The 21944-nt window shown below is 34.7% G+C and overlaps 1 protein-coding gene across 3 annotated transcripts in view; it reads right to left on the reverse strand.

Moving 5' to 3' along the window:
• Positions 1-21944, reverse strand: part of LOC145963182 (uncharacterized) — a 50409-nt gene that overhangs the window by 13468 nt on the left and 14997 nt on the right. For all 3 annotated transcript variants that reach the window (XM_083084872.1, XM_083084871.1, XM_083084873.1), the window contains exon 3: positions 20802-20847. In XM_083084872.1, the coding sequence (XP_082940998.1) occupies positions 20802-20847 (46 nt within the window). The remainder of the gene's footprint in view (positions 1-20801; positions 20848-21944) is intronic.

Consider the following 21944-nt stretch of genomic DNA (forward strand, 5'->3'; position numbering starts at 1 on the left):
TTTATATCGAAAAATTAGAAAATCTCCAATTTTTAAAGAAAAAGATTGTAAAATTTGTTAATAAATATTTTTAATTATTTATCATTCCTATTCATAAGTAATTGTCATTATGTTTAAATATGTGCTCACTATATTTCTATAGGTATAACTTGTAAAATATAACCGGTAACAGACGTATACAAGTGTATGTTTTATTCAACATGTATGAGGATGTACTTTTCATTAAAAATGCAAAAATATCCTATTTGGAAATAATATGTCTCAACTCTATTATAAAATTTTTTTTAAATTTTTATCTAAAACAGACTATGAGCAAAATATATAAAAGAAAAACTGCAAGGGCAAAATGAAGCGAAGAGGCATTGCTAGAAGCAGTGGTGAAAGTGTTAAGGTACTACAAATTTTCAATGTTTTTTTGAAAGAAATTGAAAAAGATGCAATTCTTATAAATATTCAATTAATATGTTTGTTAAATTAAAATATAATTTTTTTTTAATTTGTTCTTATTTGACAAACATTTGAAGCCAACTTGAAATTCATAATTATACAAGTCAAAAATATCAGGTGCATTCAATGACTCGTCGCACTCAAAGAATTTGACTGTTGAAAAATGCTTCCGAAATGCCCAAATACAGTTTTTGCCCTTTGCAAAACCTTAAATCACTTTCACAAACTTATACACCGCGCACACTTTGCACTCCTTCGCACAATAGCATAAGAGATGGTGTAAGGTAAAGCTTCTCTCACACAGATTTTTCTACAACTTTACAAAGGTAGAAAATCAGACACCAACCGGCATCCTAGATATTATATGCTTACTTAGGTAGGACGAATTCCAATGCCTCGAATACTGCTCATGTCATTTTTTGAAAATCAGAATCATTTCAGAAATTTCTAGCTACAAAAAAAAGGATTCCATTATTTGGGAAATGGTCATCCCAAAATATTGTACGAATGTAAATGCCGTGAGATTCGCAAATCTATCATATACGAGAAATAATTAATAATTTATTATTATTTTTATTATTATTATAATTATTATATTATTATTATTTTTATTATTTATTATTATAATTATTTTATTATTATATTATTATTTTTATTATTTATTATTATGTTATTTATTATTACAATAATAATATCGATTTTGGATTATATCGCGCGTTCTCGGGCGCTACTTTAGATAATATTAAGCATCGTTCGTATCCGTCTAGTATGAACGGCCAGATGTTCATTATATCGATGATAAGTCTGTGAACTTTGGTGAATCATTACTATTCACTGGTGATGGCTCCGTACTCCGTTATTGATTAACTGCGAAACTCGGTCCTGTAACAGCTGCACCCGTATGTTCTGTCATGCTCATGAGCACCGAAGAATACCGCAGGGCTCTTGTATGAGTAGGGAGAAAACAAAGTTCATGGGGGCGTACGTGGGTACATGACAGAGAACGGGGTACCAAAGTACATACTGCAAGAATAGAAGTTCGATGAGAGAGACATGAATGGTCTGTCGATCGATCGAGCGTGAGTTTACACGTCAAATCGATGTGTGATAACGATAACTAGCGTCATTCGCATATGTTGGGAATTGCGAATTTTTACGCTTTAATCAACATATTCTCTCGCTCGATTTTCACAGAGATTTTCTGTTCGTTTTTATCTTTATCTTGTATTTCACTAAGAATAACATTGTGTCGAAAAAAAAATTATTAATAATTGTTCGAAATAAAATTGATAGTTGCGTTCATTCACAATTGTATTAGAAAGATTTAGAAAAAGAGAGAGAGAGAGAGAGATGTAAACTGAAATTATTATCGAGCATGAGTTTACACGTCATCAAATCAGGATAACGATAACCATGTCATATTAGAATTTTCGCTTTAGCCAACATATGTTTCTGCTCCATTTCCATGGGGATTTTCCTTTCGACTTTTATTTCTATCTTTCTATTAATTATTTCTATCTTTTTATTAATTTCACTACTTAAGAATACCATTTTGTGTCGAAAAAAAAAGAATTGTTCGAAATATAAAATTGTTAAATAATTGCATTCTTTCACGATTGCATTATAAAGTTTTAAGGATGTAAAATTGAAAATCTTGTTAGTATATTATGCATATAATGTGCACGTTAAAATTATATGTTAACAAATTAATTATATAATGTATCATATGTTTCGAGTTTGTATTAGATAAACAAATTACGATATGTAAATCTTCGCGAGGATGTCCAAGATAATTTTTCTTTGGCTAAAAGAAAGGCTTGAGTTATGAATGACGATACATGAATTGAGCAGGAAAGGATAAAAAAAGGCGTACAAAGGTGGAACAGAAGAGCGAAGAGCCAAAGTAAAGTTCAAAGTATCTCGCAAAGAAGATAGAGGAGAGAAAGAGAGAGAAGGAACGTGTCGTGCATACTTTTCTATTCATTGTTCCATCTTTATAAGACAAAAGTGAGAGATGATTGAATTCTCGTGTATTGAAAAATCGCTTAATTGCATTTCAATAATCGTCCTACAACTTCTTTTTAATCAGCTCTACGTTTATCCGTAAAAGATGATGGATAACAATAGATAAAATCAGGCGAACGTTAATATTAATTACGTAAAAATCAGAAATGCGAGATATCAATCGACTGAACAAGATGAATGGGAGATTAAGATCGAGTCTCTCTTCAGATCCTCTCGGAACCTTTGAGAGACTCTCGAACAGACCTCGCCGATACCGGACCTTCTTTCCATTTCGCGGTTGGGTATCGTCGCGCTCGCGTTCCCATGCCATGTAAAGTTCACGTCCTCTCTCCACCACCACCAAAGGGGGATTTAAATCTCAACGGTCGCGTCGGTAGTGGGCGATAGTGGGGAGAAACGACATGGTGAGACTCGCGGCCTCTTTTTCGCTCGGCGGGGAGGCGAGGGCGTGCGGAGAGAAACGAGAAACGCACAGAGAGAAAGAGAAGGAGTGAGTGAGAGAAGGACAGAGAGAAAGAGGAAGAGCGAGAGATCGGAGAGGAAAGAAACATCGGAGAGAAGTGGGAAGAGGGACAGGAGGGCAGATCAAAGGGAATGCGAAGGGAAGTGGAAACCGCGGAGACGAGGAAGAGAAAGAGAGAAGGAGACCTCTTGTGTTTGTAAACAGACAAGCGTTGGTGCGAAATGACCTTCGTGGAATTTTCCATAATAAACTAAGAAATAAGAAATCGATTGGAAATAATAACAGTTGTAAAATAGTAAAATTCATTTTATCATTTTATAATTTCCACAATAAATTTTTCCGCGTCGATCGACTTCGAATCTGTCACCGGGAAGAGAAAAACGCACCGCATCGTCTACAGAATCGCGACGTCTGCAGGTTCCCGGATACGCGAACGGGAAGCTGCGATAATTGGAGTGGATCGATACCTGTTGCGTGATCGCCGCGGGACAAAGAGTCACGAAGCGGCTTAAATTTGGCCTCTCTCGAGAAATTTGGAATGTACGGTCAACCGTACCTAGAACCGAACGAATCATGAATTCCCGTCAGCCAGTTTCCGGTTCTATCTATTAGCATTTTCATTTCTTCTTTTTTATTGGTCTTGAATCTCGCGTCGTCGATTCTACCTTCTTCGTTCTTCCCGAAATCTTTTTTCGTCATACATAAAATTAAATACACGAAGCAGAAGATGAATCTTGAAAAAGTGACATTTACCATATGTTTTTGACACACACATAAACATTTAACGCAAATTATACTTATATTTTAAACATTATCCGTGTTTCAGTGATGTAAGTCGAAACATTGCACGTATTTAGAATTAATAATAATTTCCCTGAACGAGAGAGAGAAACCGAGGAGAGGACCTGGTCTGAAATTATTCCACCCTCCGTCTCGCTTATGTCTTCTTCCCTTAGCAATCACTCGCACTCGATGGCGTTGGTGGATACGTCTCGCCGTAAAAAACGCGCGCAGTGAGCCTTTCTTCTCCGTAGACGATGATCCCGATGCGTTTCTTCGTTTCTTCTCGCTCCCCCGCCGCGTTAACGGCACCCGCGCCCGTTTCCCTCTCATTCCGCCTCTCCTCCTCCTCTCTCCGCTCTCTGCAGGTCCAGAGCTTCTCTCCCTTCCCGCTCCACCCGCCTCCCAAAAAAATCTCCTCTTCCTCTTCTATCCTTCAACGGTGCTTCAACCGCCATCGACATCGCGCGGCGTCGACGCCGCCGATGACGACGCTTCTACGGTGAACTCCCTCGTCCTCCTCGCGCGTCCTTTACCCTCCGCATAATCCCGGCATCTACCTCCTTCGCTTTGCCCTTGGACCAACGGCGCCTAGCAACACCGGACCGTCAACGAACCGCGAGGAAAATGCTCAAGTAGAAACGTATAAACGTTCCTGGCTCTTTCCTCGGTGCTTGCTCCCATCTCGTTCCTCCTCGTTTCTCTCAACTCCCATGGTTACGGAGACACGATCGTTTACAGTTACGCGAATGTTAGCGCTGGTCTGCTCTATCCTATGACGTAAAGATGCATATATGAGTGCAAAATAATTTGTTAATAATTTATCTTATTTTCTTTAGGGACGTTAAAAATATATTTACTCTCTCAGCTGCCTCATAGATCACTAGTAGAAAGTTGGAAGATCTCCAGCGCGCTATTGTAAGAGTGCTAAATTGCCTATCTAGTTATCTTTCATTCTCTCACGAACCTCCATAAAGTCGACCAGCATGCTACCCAGATTGTTCACATTATTTATTACTTTGTTTCAATTGAGCGTCTTTTTCGATTACGCTGTAAAATCCATGACCAAATTCAATTTTATAAAATTCGTCGTCGAAAAATATACACTATTCAAAAATCCAAAACATTTATGGAAGATAGAAATTAAAGAGAGACAGAAAATGGAAAATCCATTATGGACAATTTTGAGCTTTTAATATAAATCTTTAAACCGTTCACCATTTACGTTATTTTATTTATTATATTTATTTATTATATTCTATAAATCTCGTGTTGTATTTCCAGAGTCGCCAATGGACGTAAAAATTGAATGAAAACATTTGTATCTTGGAATACTTGGAGCTACCTATCGTTCATCGTTAATTCCGATTGATAAATTATTTTAATTTATATATGGAGAAGAAGATTAATACGAAAGCTCAAACTTAATGTCAAGCTTTTAATCGATATTTATAATTTGTATATTTTTATTGTATAATTTTGGCCAAACGTATCGAGTATATTTTTCAATTATATTCTATAAAATTACATGCTTAAACGAGCTTTTTATTTGTATATTATACAAGAGTTTTTTTGTATATTATTGGCAAAATAAATATTGCGTCATTCAGATATAGTCGTCATGACCAACGAATTACAACTTGCTAATGAATTTTGCAAATCCGAGTTATAATTGTGTTGTGTGTTTTCGCGAATACGCCCTTGCTCGAAGGAACGTTAACCCGCAGAACGCTTCCTTTTCTTGCAAATTATCGCTCCTTTCGCTAACAAAGCGGTCGAGAAAGGCGCGAAACCGGATGGTCGCGGTCGGTCTCGACGTTACACGCACTTCGCAAAGAGTCTCTGTCGGAACCGCCCTGATGTATAATAAGTTCGGCAAAAGTTCGACAAAGGGTTCCACCCACTCTGCCGAAACGGACCCGAAAGATCGTTGCTGGTATCGTTCTTATAGATCGAATTCGATACTCTTTATTTTCGATTGATATGACGTCGATGCGAACTGCATTATCGCACATATTTGATGATAACCAGCATATTAGATATGTTGAATTATAATTTTATCTTATCACACTTGGTTTAATATTAAATAAATCTAAGCTATCGTGTTTAAGCTCGAATTATCTTTCACTTGTAAACTTAAATTATCTTCCATTTGTAATCTTTAAACTGTAATTATCTTTTATTTGTAAACTTCAATTATGTTTCATTTTTAATCTTTTTTTTTTATTGATTTAGATTTAATCTGATGTCTACTTTATTTTGTTTTTGCTGCTTAGTTCGAAATTGTTCAAAAATTGATGGAAAAGGTAAAACTGGGAAAAAACAATATTCCAAAAAATGTTTTGCTGATGTAGGTAAATTTCTAGATGTCACAACAAAAATTTACTGCTATTTTTTCTGCTAGAATTATTTATAATGAAATAATAGAATTTATAGCAGTAAAGTCTAGTAATACCTTCTGGAAAATTTAAATTCCATTTGTGCAAATATTAATCATTGCATAAATATAAGTTTTCACAGTCAAAATGATTTTTATGAGAAATGATTTTTTTGTGTATCTCACTCAAGCTTTATAACAAGTATGATTAATCTTAACATGGATTCACAAAATCATTTTTTCTAAATTTCATTAACAATTGAGATATATATTCTGCCTTTGTCATTTAAATTGATTAAGTGCAAAATATATACGATATCATAGTATTTACCAATCATTTATCAGTTAATTTATTAATTTATTAATCTAAAAAATTATTATGATAGTTGCAAGATTATTTTTTTGAATGTAAAAATTACAGGTGTTAACAATGTTGTATATAATTGGAAAGGCTATTTAGGAATCGATGTAACGCCAGCGACGAGATATTTTAAAGATTAAAATGCATCAGACCCACACACACATACAGAGCGTTGTAGAATTTAATGAGGCCTCCTCGCATTCTCTCAGGGAATGAAAAAGAAGAGACAAAATCGTGCGCGGATTAGTCTCTCAATGTAATCTTAATCTTTTTCGTGTAGTTGGAGAAAAATCGAAGACACGCACGATATAAATGCGCATAAAATCGAGTCGATGTCAATCGACCGTAAAGCGAGCGTCATCCCGAAAGGGCCGTTGCTCCATCATCATCGAAATGGCGATGTTGCGTCTCTTCAGAATTGCATTCCTTTCTCTACGTGTCTGGGAGGTAGAAGGGTATGATATGAAGGAGGAAGAGGAAGAAGAAGAAGAAGAAAAAGAAAGATGTAGGCGAAGAAGAAGGAGAACGCGCGGAGGCCGTTGGGGGCAAAGAAGGGGGGGATGGGCGAGAAAGGGGTGGAAAGCAAAGACGGTTAATGTACCGCTACCGCTGTTCCTTTCGCGATGGATTATGGCAATGGCTTCGGAATCCTAGAAAGACGCAGGTCGCATTTTAAGTACGTTTGGAACAAAGGGATTTTCATAGAGATGTCAAACAGCAAAACAAATACCATGTGAAAATCGAGCAGGTATTTCGATCATTTCAAAAAATATTTGCACGATATTTGACGAATCTATGAATCGGAAAAATATCCACCTATGGAAATCTTCGGCAGAGATATGATATTAATGATTAAAATGAAGAAAAATAATTGAGGAAAATTAATTAAAATTTTATTAATAAAAATTTTATTAATAAAATATAAAATTTTATTAGTAAAAATTTCACGAATGAGACTCGACGTTCGCGAAAAAAATAAATTCTCCTAAATATTCGGGATACAACTTTGACCTCACTTTGATGCGATAAAACATAAAGAAACGGCAAAGGTATATATGAAAGGTGCTCGCGGAAGAAGGAATCGCGGTTGAAGTAACAAGTGGAGGAAGTGTAGGAAACTTGGTACGCGTCAGCATATGCGTGGAACGAGGATAGGGGTGTGTTGGGCTTCCTCGTACGCTACAGGTGTAATCGTTTGGAAAACCTACGGAAATTCACGCTCCGATAGCCGCCTATGGAAGATCGAGTTGCTCCGATTATCATATGGCTCTCGACACCGAATATCGTCAGATTACGCATTCGTAAGGATTAAGGCGCTCAAATTGTAAAAAGAATATCAAAATATTTTGCTCCAATTTTCGAGAAGCAAGTTTGATCGCTTTGAGGCGATTAATGACGTCGTAAACCAGGGATACTTGAATTATTAGATTAATTAATGAGGTACTTCGAGTAAGTATTTGATTGATTAATTGGAATAAAAAATTTTGTATTTTAAAGTCAAAATAGGGTCGGAATAAACGAAATATACTTTGCATTATTTATATTATATTTATATTATATTATTATTATTATATTATATTAATATTATATTATTATTATATTTATTATTAATCAGACAAAATTTATTTTTTATCGAATATGGATTTAATTGCTCTCAAAGTACTCAAACCTGAATCATTTGGAAACACGAATTTACAATAGATTATCTGGATATACATTCAATATTTTTCACAAAATTTGATTGCTTGATATTTTATACAACGAGAAATAAATGTGACCAATGATAATCGTAATATCGATGTTAGAAATAAATAAATGATTCTTATATTTCGCTTTTAATCAATCAACGCCAGGATATTTCTTCATGCCCTTCAACAAGTTCACCATGCATTTTATCCCTCGGTCCCATCTCCTTCACGAATCTCGGAATTGATCTCTTTCATTGTCCGTTAGCAATATTTCATTTTTCTTATCTCCGTTTATTTTCACACATTTTATAGCTCTTCAACGAGACGAGAATTTGGTATAAAGGCACATTCTATGCATAGCGCATCGCGTTGGAGGAGGACAGAGAGACGAGTAACTTGAACCGTAACGTACGGGCTCGCATGGTGGTCGGATAACATAAACCGTGAAGCGAAGCTCGGTATCGCGAGTCGGCGAGGGCGAGACAGGGAACTCTCGTTCCTCTAGACGAGATAGGATTTAGCGCTTAGCGATTATTTAACGATCACCTCCGCCAGCTCGACGGCGCCGAGCGAGCGAGACGGATGACCGCTACTTCTCGGCAGTTTCCCGCGCTCCCAGAAACTCCTCGTGTCTGTTCGAGAGGCTTGGCCGTCGCTGTTGCTGGGGCCCGAGAGCCTGCCACGTTGCTGGTCGAATCGAGAGAAAAGGAAAGAGAGAGAGAGAGAGAGAGAGAGAGAGAGAGAGAGAGAGAGAGAGAGAGAGAGCGCGGCTCCTCTCCTCTGACAACGTACCAAGGCGGCAGAAAGAGACGCGAAGGAAACGAGAAGAGCGAAGGAATGCGAGATGGAGCGAGAGGAATAATGTTGCGTAATTTTTAACCGTCACCGGGTAGCGAGGAATGCAGAACGAAACGTCAGCGTGCATATTGTAAGATCCAAGAGAGCCTACTAATTAGCTCCTTTAGACGCCGGGCGCTTTGCATGCTCCGTATATTTATTATGTTTGTCCACATGATGCAACGCGTGCTCAGCTTCATACTCTGTCGATTTAGAATCCATCGACAAAATATTTGAAATGCAATATTATTATTATTTTATAAATGAAAAAAAAAAGAAATCTTTTTAGTGTAAATAATTGATTAAAAATTACTTACATCAGCAAAGAAAAATCTAACGAGGATAGATGAGAGATGATGAATGTTTAAAGAGCTAAGAGACGTATGAAAGAAAATTACGTAATCAGAAAATTTGTTTACTATTAAACATACCCGATTAGGGGACTTGAATTTACTATAGGAAATATGCAATTTCTTATAATAAATTAAATTTTTTCTGAGATTCAGCTGGAACATGCAGTCTTATGCGATCCAATAAAAAACATTCGGAGCAAGTATACTTACTAATTATTTTAAAGAGAAATAGTAAGTCTAAAAAAGTTCTTTCACATTTCAACATTACTAAAAATTTATGCTTATTTAACATTAAATCATATAATTAGAGTAATACATTGAATTTTTCATAAAAAAACTAACTCTACAGAAAAAGTGTGTCTGAATATTGTGATCTCTCGATATTAAAACTCTAAAATATATTAATATAGCATAGGATATATCGATTAATATTACGAAAAGTTAATTTTAATAAAGGATATTTCCACGGACACGAAAAACTTTAAAATTTTAAATTTTCTTAATTTTTATCATGGGAAATCCAACAAGATTTGTAATATGTAGATAAAAATGAAACTAATTAGGCTCGAATTACTTTTGACTCGTGATAAAAATTTTCTTCGATAAGAACCGAAAACTGTTTCTAATTAGATTTATTATAAAAAAATCATTCTCGAAAGAGAAAAAAAAACTCTTAAGATGTATGCAATTTTGATGATTGATATTGTTGAATAGAAGTATTGATCACTTGATAAATTATATCATTATATCATTAATCTTCACAAAAATTGTCTCGTTAATTTTTCGTGAAAAGTTAGCTTCGAAACATTGCATTAAATCATTTTGTTTCACGTATTTTATTTCATTTTACAGATAATAAAATTTGAATAATCTCATCAGACATCTTTTAAATTGTTTCATAAAAATTCGTTGACGATTTGTAAAAGATGAAAGCATTAAGATAATGAAATGTTTGTCGTTTTAATTTTTATATTTTTTCTTTTTTCTAATCGCATATCTCTATAAGAGAAACATAAAAATATCATCAGATTTCTAGTAAGACGATTTAATTTTAGTAATTAATTTTGTTTTAAATCTTTTTTTATACATTATCTGGAGAATCCGCATCTTCAAAGATTCTTATTCTTATCCACATATATACATTGATATAAAAACACATGAATTATTAATCGTTAATTCATAGATATTATTCAAGAAATAAAATTTTTTCATAAAAAAAGAAGAATCTACATTTATAACGTTACTTTTTATGTAAAACAATTTTTTTCGAATAAATATGTATTACAAATTAATATTTATATATATCTTCTTACAATCGAAAAATTTATATGCGAAGAACCGGTTTGTCTAGATTATCTGTGTCTTCAAAACTTGATAATTTCTTCATTAATTTTCATAAATTAACGATCAATACTCTAGTTTATGACAGCGAATGAGCCATTTTGTCTAGTTCTTTAAAAAAGCAAAGATTTTTATCCACTTTTCCCAAAACAAAAGAAATTAGATGAACGAAGATGAAGGAAATTTCTCCGCGAAAAAAATCCTAATTTTGTCTCTATCTATCTATTTATTTATCTATCTATTCAATTTATGCATGAAATAATTATAATTCACATGCGATTTCAATCTTGCCGGAAACAATAGATGACATTCAAGGATTGAGCAAGAACACTCCTCGGTTTCATTTTCGTGAAGGGATACACGTGTGTTTGTGTTTCCTTTAACCTGCCAAACGGAAACCGAGAGTTGGTCGTAATGTGCAGGACATACAGGCACGGATACACACGTGGACCTGCCCCACCGGAAGTGCGCGCAGGGGGTGGCTTCGCTCTCATATACGCACGTTTGCGTTCCGATTCATAAAGCGAAATACGCACTGCGCAAAAGTGCGCATGGCAGGTTCCATTATTTCGACTACGTCGGCGGAATAGCGCTTGTGTATTCAATGTATTCGGAACATCCGCTGGCGGAAGGTCTTTTTCTTTTTTAATTCCCTCTTGAGCACGCGGATTCTCTCGTTTTCTTCGAGCGAACTGTCCGTTTAATCCGCTATCATGACCAAGATGTGTATTGTTTTTATAATAAACTCAATTTTTTATTGTTAAATAATAGGATATCTTCTATAGAATCTTTATAGAAATGTAAATTTTATTTTAAAATCTCGGAGAGATAATCTGGTTTTTATTTTTCTTCTCTTTTGATGGTAACCATAAATATATTGTCCCTACCCTGTTCCCGATATATATTTTCAAAATAAGCTAGATATCGCAGAAGTTAAACTTTAAATTTGATGACAGAGTCTTCAATGAATTTAAAATGCATCTTTTCGAACACAAAATTTTTAAATAAATTTAAATTAATTTTTTGCTTTAAATGTTAACTTATAAAAAATACTTAATTCTTGAAAAAATCTTTTTCATTTTAATTATTTTTATTTAAAGAAGAATCGAATTTCTAATGGGTTAAAGACACTGTCATTAAATTTAAGAGCAGGAGAATAACTTTTTGTAATATTGGAAAATATTAAAATTATAATATAATTTTTTTGTAATTGTTAATATAACCAAGAAGATTTTCATCCTTTTTTCCTTTTAGGTAATTTCAATCCTTTGCCGTGCGGCTACCAAAAAAAATTGCAAAGTATGTAAATAAGTTAATACTACCGTGCGTGCGTAAACGAAGGTACCAAGAATTATACAGTACGAGAGTAAATCCGCCCGTGTATTCCATACCGCCATCGAAATTATCTTAACATTGGGTGGCCAAAAGGAAAGAAAAAAGGGGGTGAGGGGGAGAGCACCGGACATGCCAACGTCGGCGCCTCTTTCCTTGATCCTTCTCATGAGGCCTCACGTTGTGAAACCATCAGCTGAGAAGATTTGGCTCGAAGGTTCTGAGAGGCAAGAGACCTTCAATTGGTTCTCACACATACAGAAAGTCGACAGTCCTTTATAAACCGTGTTCTCCCTGCGCCCAAGCGAATTTCGGTTACTTTCCTCTCTCTCTCTCTCCTTTTCTCTTGCTTGTGCCATTCCCGCCCGAAATATTTCCGAAGGTAAAGGATTCACTTCGAAACTTGAAATATCAGTTACCTATACACCGTGAGATCGCCACACCGTTGATTCGTTCTTTCTTCATGTATCACAATAACAGCGATAGCTTTGAGGGAATATACAGGTGATCCGGATTTTTAAAAAAGAATCAGTCTAAAATCGGTGTTTTTATAAATACGCTTCAGTTGTAGAACAAATTTATATTAAATTATTACATTTAATTATTGCATTGTTACGTAAATGTTTCTTTTAGTATGAGAAATATTTGACAAACGGATATTTGTATCGACATGTGATCTTTTCTCTACACATTTATAAAGAGAAAGAGAAAAAGAGAGTACATGGATACAAACGATACTGGGTAGGACAAAGGGCCCTTGCGGCAAACAGGCTCGATCGTTGGCACGATACTAAACGTTGAAAATCTTGACGTGGTCCGTATTAAGCGTGAAAATATTTTTTTAATCTTTTTTTATCTTAGAGTAAAACAAATATTTTTGATGCATCCTTCCTTACTTAATTCTGTTTCCTTCGGATTTAATTTTGAATAAACATTCCTTTTTACTTTTTCTACAATTTTTTAAGTAGATTAACTTTGTAATTAAAATCTAATTAAAACTTTTGCAAAGTATGACTTTTGAACCATTTATTAATTCTCGAAATTCTTCAAATTTATAGTATTTATTGTATTTGCTTTTTTATCTTTATCTTTAATTTTAATTTAATTACAATTCATACTGATTTAAAACAAAAAAGCACAAATTGCGACGATTCTCGAAAAGCCGATGAAGTTACAAATATCTCGGAATACGTTTTAACGCCGTAATAACCGTCAATTAACTACCTGACCACCGTGAAAGAGAATCAGAGGCTTCGGCGAATCGTAGGTATACATGCCCTGGCATTGAAAAAACTTTTCTTGGCTAAGGCAGCAGTCATCGTACAATTTATTTGACGCACGGGCCGTGCTCCCCTGGCGTGCCGTTTTCCCGCCAAAACCTAATCAGCTGACATTCCTTGCGCACAGCTGACGGAGACCCGACAAGGCCGGGCAAACTCGGCCATTTTTAAAACTCTCCTATACGGACCGATTTAAAAGCCCACACTACTACCAAGTAAACCGGCGACGGCGGTCCCACCCTTTGTCCTTCTTTTTTTTCTTTCGTCAGTTTCTCCCTTGGGGAATCACATATAAACGCACACGCATGCACGACGTCTAGACGAGCGGCCGAAGGGTCTCGCACGTGAAACCTATACACACACGCACACCATAGATGCCACGATCTTTGGCGAACTCGTCGTCTCACGGTTCATCCTCCGTTGAGTGCCCCCTCAACCGCGGCTCGTTTAAGCAGCAGAAGAAGAAGAACGAAACGCGCTCCATAGTTAAGAGACTCTGAAGAATCTCTGTCGTAAAAACCTCATTCCATTCTATAATATAAATGGCACAGCAAAAAGAACGTGGCCGTTCGGTATAATAGGAAATATAAGGAGGCCCAAAATTGGAATATTCAATTCTAGGCGCTTTTGGAAGAGATCGGCGGATATATTCGGTATATTGTCAAAATCGTGGCCGAAAGTGTCAATCCTGTCACGATATAGTTTCAATCTCCTAGATGATCAAAGTATTATTTCGCAAACGGAAACACGCGAGAATCGATCGAATCTTTAAAGTAGAAAGATTTAAATATATTCTACATATATCTTTTTTCGATATTTTCGAATTAAAAGTGTCCAAGTATGTATTTTGTTTCTAGCCATTCATTTAAATTGCACATGTAAGCTTTTATAAGAATTTTATTAAATTAAATTATTAAATTAAATTAAATTTATTAAATTACTTGTAGCAGACATTAGCGATTCGATTTACTTTTCAGTATTTTTTATTAAAATTATATATATTTATATTTCTTATTCGTACTATATTATATTAATTATTCTGATAGACTCTATTCAATTTTTAAATGCGAATATTAACTTAAACAAACATTAATATATATAATTTATTTTTCTTTTAATTTACTTCGATTTTTTATCTAATTTAAGACATAAAAAACTTTTTTATTTTTCATAATTTTTATATATTTCTAGAAATAAAATCAACATAAAAAATATTATTCAAATAGGAAATTATTTAAATGATTGTTTAATCGAGTAAAAATTGTTATTCATAAAAATATATCTATTAATTGCGAATTAAAAGATTATGAATTGTTTCTTTCATTTCTATCACTCGAAGAAAATTTTATCCATTTCTGATGTGAACAATAAGTCTTATATAAAGACAATAAAGAAACTCATGTGAGTAAAATACACATATATGAAAAAAATATATAGTTTTGTAAAAAAATCAGTCTTGGAGGAAATGATCGTTTCTCAAACGTCTTTTATTAAATATTGTAGACGGATGTCAACCTGTTTGCTCGCGCGTAACAAGACTCCGACTAAAAGGACTTGTGTTCGGAGGCTGGCATAATGTTTTCCACAACTAAAGGTTTCCTCCCATTTTTCTCTTTCGCGCGGGAAATGTCTAGAAAGTTTCCTTTCTTTGCAGGCCACCACTCGGCTACAGTAAAAAAAGTTATAATTTCAAGAACAAACACTTTTTTTTTTACCAATGCACCAGCCTCTACAAATTTTGCACGAGGTTTGGCATTATTTATATAACATTATTCTTAAATTTTAAAAAGCCACGACGAAACGATCCGAAATTAATAAAGATAGTCAATAAAATATATAATCAAGCTAAATCCTGATTTTATATCAAATAATAATCATTAATAAATTCACTTTTTAAAATTTCTACTGTTTTTTTAAGCCTCAAGGAATAGAAAGATATAAAGTAATGATATAAAAAAAACTAAAATAAATCGGTTACTGTTTAAGAATGAAAACAAGCTGTGTTTTTTATTAATTATTATTTTCTATAAAATCAGGTAACACAAATTTTTCCATTTGTCGAAATATAAAAACCTGAATAATTTTTATAAATGATCGAAACATGAAATGCTTCAGTCCATGATTAATCGAACTAATTTCTAATAAATATACAAGTATCTTTATTTTATAGAGACACATGGACACGATAAATCGGTTATCGATGTAAACGATCAATAGGCGCGCACAATCGATAGAAGTGCAAAACCAACACTAACAGGTACCACACAGAGAACGAGGAAGGACTGTAGATAAAAGGTACACGAACAGGCAGGTTCCTCTCTCGAGCGGATTCTGCGCCAAGCCAGCCAGGGTGAGATCTATCGTAGCGCAATATTGGGGCAGGTACCACACAAAGTGGCCGTCTTCTTCCCACACCTACCCAATCTACCTGGGAACCGACTCGAGATCGCGGTCATCCTGTCGAGAAAAGGCCGGCGGGAGAGAAAGACGGATGATTAAAAAGGGGCGGGTGAGAGGCGCGGAAAAACGCGCGGCAACTTTTGCGATCTACGGTGTATCGTGTTGCAACAATACCGCCTTAGTTCATTCAGAATAGCGGCTCGCGAGGAACGTGCTGAGAAAAATGCTCCCCTCAAGAATTTCTGTTTGGGTATCTTAGGGAATTGCTGTTGATAAAGAGGTGATCCTAATACGGTCTCGTAGAGAAGCACAATAAAATTCGGCTCCGGAATCTGACACGCGGATCTACAACATCCGTTATCGATCGTTTGTGTATATATGTTTCCTATAGCCTGAGTTGTCGTAAAAGGCGCTTGAATTCTCTTCAATAGAAGTATGAAGTTGTATTTAATTGATGAACGATTTACGAAAAGTAAGTCTGCTTAGATGACCTATAACTCGCGAAAATTCGGGGAGGAAATCTATGTGTCATAAAATAGAAAAAATTTGAAAAAGTAAAATAAAAGTATAGAAATATATGGGTTGAATTTTATATTAAATTTTGCCGTTAATTATAAATCGTCTAAAATGCACTTTACACTTCCTCTTCAAAATAGCTATTATATCATCCTCTCACTATTTAGATTATTTTTTCTCTTCTTTTTTATTATAATTTTTGTCACTAATTTTTGAAATATTATAATATTACTTCCGGAGGAAAAAGAGCTATGAATGAACATGCTGTTTTTCTCACTGCCAGTTCTCACTCCCATAACAGTTTTTGAAAAAAAAAAAAAAAAGATGGCAATAAAAAAAATGCGGTGTCCATAAAACGACGAGAAATTCGACGAGCATCGAAGAGGGCGGGCTCGAGAAGGATAGAGGAGCAAGAGAGAGGCAGAAGAAGAAAGACGTGGGAAGAAGAACGGACGCGCGTCGCGTCGCATCGACCGGCGATCAGCTGAGAAGAATCTCCCTCTCCCCCCCCCTCTTCTTCCTCCTCTTCCCTCTTTCACAAAGCTACGCGACGAAACTGGTTCCCGTTCTTGGCGGGAAACGCCGGCCAATGGTACGTCGTCGTCGGTCGCCGTTTGGAATGCCGTTCGGCGAAGCTTCGACAACGCTTCTGGGAACCAGAGAGCCAGAGAGAAGAGAGCATTTGCATTCACCGCGAGAGATGCGTGCTCGAGTATCTCTCTCTCTCTCTCTCGTGTTATCGCACGTACAGTCAAATACATCGGAGAATTATATGCGGTCTCGACTCACGGAGAGATTGTCGCGGTTCCTCGCCCTCGATTTTTCGTCTCCTCTTTCGGGGGTTACAAGGTGTCTGCTAAAATTTTATAAAAAAAATCTTCTCGCAAATTCCCCGAATTTCAGATTTTCCAGGAAACAGACATCCTGAGTTATAAACATATCGTTTCTACGAGAACCTAGAACTTGATAAATATATGTTTTCTTTTTCCATATTTTTCATAAATATATTTTCTTTTTCGATAATTATTTCTTATAGAAAATGAGGTAAACAAAGCGTAAGATAATAAAGACTGAAAGTCTGGAGATTTTCGACAAATTTCTTGTAATTTTTTCAAAGCCTTTCCTGCAAGTATAATCTATTTTTATCTATGTTTATCTATTTCTTTCTATAAAAGAAAACAATATTACGGAAAAAAGGAAAAAGGAAGTTTTCTTTGCGAAGATTTCAAAATTCTTTTAGATACTTATGAAAATTCTGGTTTAATATAAAGTTACTTAAATATTTATTTCAATAATATGCAGTTCTATTATTTTTGTAAAAAAATGTCCATTTTTATAATATGAAAATATTTATTATATTAATGAAAATATTTTATTTTATTATATTTATAGAGAATTTTTATAGATTCAATAATAAATTTCAAAAATTATATGTAAAATATTATTTCTTTTCTCTTTTCAAAGTTTTTATAGGGCGTTTAATAATAAAAATACTAAATTATAATACTAAATAAAAATACTAAACTTTTATAGGACCTTTAATAAGAAAATAAAAATATTAAATTAAAAATACACAAACTGTTTGATATTATTTTATAAATTTTCTCCTCATTCTCCTTACAAATTTATTTGTAATGACTTGAATCTACTTGTATCTCTTTCTAAATTTCCTATGCGAATTGTTTTCATGGCGCCTGCACATCTCCTTTTATTTCCTGATTAGCTCGCATGTATAAATATCGTTATCGGCGGTCTACATCATATGTTTTTATGATAGAACTTCTCGGTAAGGGCGCAGTTCAAATATCTCGATTATCGTAATACCAAGATAAGGTTTAAAGCGTGTGCGGCATCTTCTTTAATACGGATGACAAAAATGGCGCAAGTAGAATCAGCTGCTTCCTCGCATTCAGCTGGAAACGGCACAATAAACAGTATTGTTCGATAAAAAAAAGCGTTAACGAAAATTCTTCGTTGTTATTCTTTTCATGGTATTGAATAATCAATGTTTACTATTTCCGATAAAGAAGCCGTGTATAATAATTCCTGTTATCAATCGCAAATTTATTGATTTAAAAAGTCCTTTAAAAGTCCTTTTTCAACAATAAATTTGGGCAAAATTGTCCTTCTAGAGAATAATTGGTTGCAGTGTCTATCTTATTTAAAAAATTAGGATTTTAAAAATTATTTTTGGAGCGAGTAAAATTTTGGAGTAGAAATTGATTTAAAACAATTGCACATACAACTGAATATATTTTTATGAGATTGTTCTCCTGTCTTTCTCTCTTATATAATTATTACGATTCATTAAATAAAATTAATAAATTAAGCGAAAAATAAAAATAAATCATGAATTAATAATGAAAAGATCAAACGCATGCACCTATATATCAAATACTGACTAAGAAGAGATAAATTTTATACTTATCTCAGATTCTAATACCTGACCATAAAGATTTTGACCGTTAGACTGCATCTATTCGAAATACTACGAACACGTTCGACTACTACGAGAACACGTTCTACGAAAGTAGACTTTTGGTTCGTATATATTCTCTTCATACCAAGATAAATAGAAGCGATGAGGAACGTAGAAGGGACGTAGAACAAGTTGCGGGGGTAGAGGAGGTTAGTAGATGAGAAAGTAGATGCTTGGAGTCGAATCAAGAGAGGCCCTTAAAAGAAGGCGGCATACCAAGAGAAAATAAATTCCTTACTGTGGAACAAAGAAAACGGATATTTTTCCATGTTTTTTTTTTATTATAATATTTTTTTACCTTCCTGTGAATATTCTTTAATCAATTAACAAAAATATAAAAAGAAAACCTTCAAGACTTGCATTGCATCTACAAAATAATTTATGATTTCCAAATAATAAAAATCGTTATATATGAATCAATTTTTTTCTACATTTTGCGTCTCTTTTATAAAATATTTTATATTTTATTTATTTCAAATATATACTTTATATTATCGTTTCATGAACCACGTTCGTCCACAAAGAACAAAGGAAGTAGGTGTGGTTTTCGAAGATGTATACCCAGTTCTTTTTACCCATCAACGTTTCGGATAACCCACGTTATTTTACACTCTTCGTTCTTATCGAATATCTAAGACACGTAATTAAATCTGCAAGACCACCCAAAATTGTGACGCAGACAGACATGGACCTAATCGCAAGAAAAGAATTTTCGAGAGCAAGAAGGCAATTTATAAAAGATCCAATAATCCGAATAAATAATTTTCACTGTCTAGTAATACATATGTCGATCACATGTTTACTATACTACTTGTACATGTTTGCTATATTACTTTGGAGTAAAACAAAAGATATAAATCATGTATATTTTTGCTTGTAATTATTATAAATATTTTCATCTACAACTGCGCTCAGATTCTAATTCCCTCTTCAAATTTATTAATTATGTAATCAAAAGAAACTCTCTTATAGAATTGCTGCTCTTATGGAATTTCACTGTAATTTATACTTGAAGAATGTGACTTATATAACATCATATTATTAATAAACAGAGCGCAAATCTTAAAAATATAAAAAGATCACCAGCATTCTAATGTCTTACATTTAATCATGAATCGATATAATATTATAATATATTTCTTTTTATCTCGTAAAAGGATAAATATGCGTAATGCGTTTAGATCATAGATTAAGGCGGAACATTTCTTCTTCTAGTATACTAAGGAAACGTAGAAGGCATCACAGGAAGGAGCGCGAGAGGCGTAAAGGCTTAGAACGTTGTCATTTCCTGCCAGTCTTGGATTAAAAAAATACTAACAGAAAAAGAGGGAGAAACAGAGAGAAAGGGGTGGGGGAGGGAGCGAAAAAAGAAACGAGAGGGAAGTCGAGAAGCTATGAGCCGAGACTTGGTTCTGCGTCTGAGCTTGGATTTAAGCCCGGGTTTTTGAGTATATATCGTCTACTACGACGTAGGAGCAAATCTAAGGAGAGAAAGGATCCTCAGCAAGATTCAATGAATGAGCCAGAAGCATGAATGGAGCCGGTAGTGGTAGTGTAACGAGTGGAAAAGCGAAGGGTCAATTCTCACGTAACTGGCGAACAGAACGCGTTCCTACGAATTAATAATCGTACGACGCCTTTGATCGCCCGCGATGCCTTTTATTTCGAAATCAGATCAGACACGTCGCGGCACGTTCAAGAAACATCGGTGAATGCGCGATGTCGGAAGGAGTGTCGATTCAAAAATCCAGCGTCTTAAAGGGCCTTAGCAGCTCGAATAATAGCGCAAGTTATGGCCTTTGTCACGTCAAGTGTGCTTTTTTTATTATTTTTTTTTTAATTATCGCAATATTATTATATGATAATTTTCATATTTTTTCTAAGAAAATTGCAAGTTTGATAAATAAATAACGTTAATAATAAAATAACGTTTCTTGCAATACATTTTTTGATCAATTACGTGACGTTACTTTTTAATTTTTTTTTAATATTACATATTTTGATTAAAAATTGCGAATTTTGATTAAAATTAAAGCAATATTGCGATAAACATTGCAGTTGATAACGAAAAATGCTGACGAATACAACAATATAATACAGATAATTAAGATGATGGACTCACCCTTCGCTCCTCTGATCGTTCGTGTGCTGCGAGGTGCCAAAAGTACCTGAAAGCAGAGAAAGGAGAAGGTTATTAACGCTCAAGAGATCTTCAAAATCAATATTACTGGAAGAACGTATGGTCTCGAAAGAATTAAAATGACAATTGGCCGAAAAATCACAATAAATATAAAAGTCGTATTCGAAAGACGATGTGTGGATTGTCTGCGAACAAAGGACCGGTCCGTGATTACCAGGGAGAGAAACACATGTTCTCTTTCACAGAGCCGCACATGGAGCTCTCATGTCCTATTTCTCTATTCTCGCCAATTCCTTAACCGCATGCAAGAGGCAGACTTAGACGCGCGCGGATGTCATCTTGAAGACGTCGCTATGAAATCATGCGTGTCTCGCGGTCTCCTTCATTCGTTTATTTGGTTTTCATTCTTGTTTCGCGATAATAATCGGTTCGAGTGTAACCAATGCATAGATGAAACCGCGGAGGCTGATAATGATCAATTTTCTCATCCAAAAATTATCACACCGGCGGTATTATTGTCGTCATATTCTTCTATGAAATCAACTATCATCACATATATCTGTTACTCGTTCATATTTCAATTAGTGGAATTCCATTCGAATGATTCCTTGCGCGGCAAGTGCTCCCTCGGGTATTTTGAAACTCGAGAAATTTAGCTCGCATGTGCGTGCCATGTGAGGCGAAAAAAAAAAGATTTCTCCTGGCTATAAAATAATCTCCATTATTTTTCCCGGTTTGATTGTTGAAAAAAAATCAATTTTTCGAATCAAACGTGTTTGATTTAGTTTATAACATTTTTATAACATTTTGCGACACCTCTCAGATAACTAAATATTTATCATAGATAAAATATACCTTATAATATTTAGCAAGATACGTGATTTTCTTCACGTTGACTTTTATTTGCTTTCACTCGTCGCACAAAAGTCATCCCCAATCTCCTACACATATTATAAGACCAGTCTGCAGTTAGACCGGAAGAATGCGAGACGTAGAGGGACCCCAGTTTAATCGTTTCATGTCGCGCCAATAAAAAGACGAGGGATACGAAGCGTTAAACATCCTCAACAACGTTACCATGTAGCATGTGTGCTCTGTATCTTCTATCCCGCATTGTGTAATTTC

This window comes from Camponotus vicinus, unplaced genomic scaffold (genome assembly GCF_025532165.1).
Source record: "Camponotus vicinus isolate PSW18456_S1 unplaced genomic scaffold, iyCamVici1.0 SCAF_12, whole genome shotgun sequence".
In the NCBI taxonomy this organism is placed as follows: domain Eukaryota; kingdom Metazoa; phylum Arthropoda; class Insecta; order Hymenoptera; family Formicidae; genus Camponotus; species Camponotus vicinus.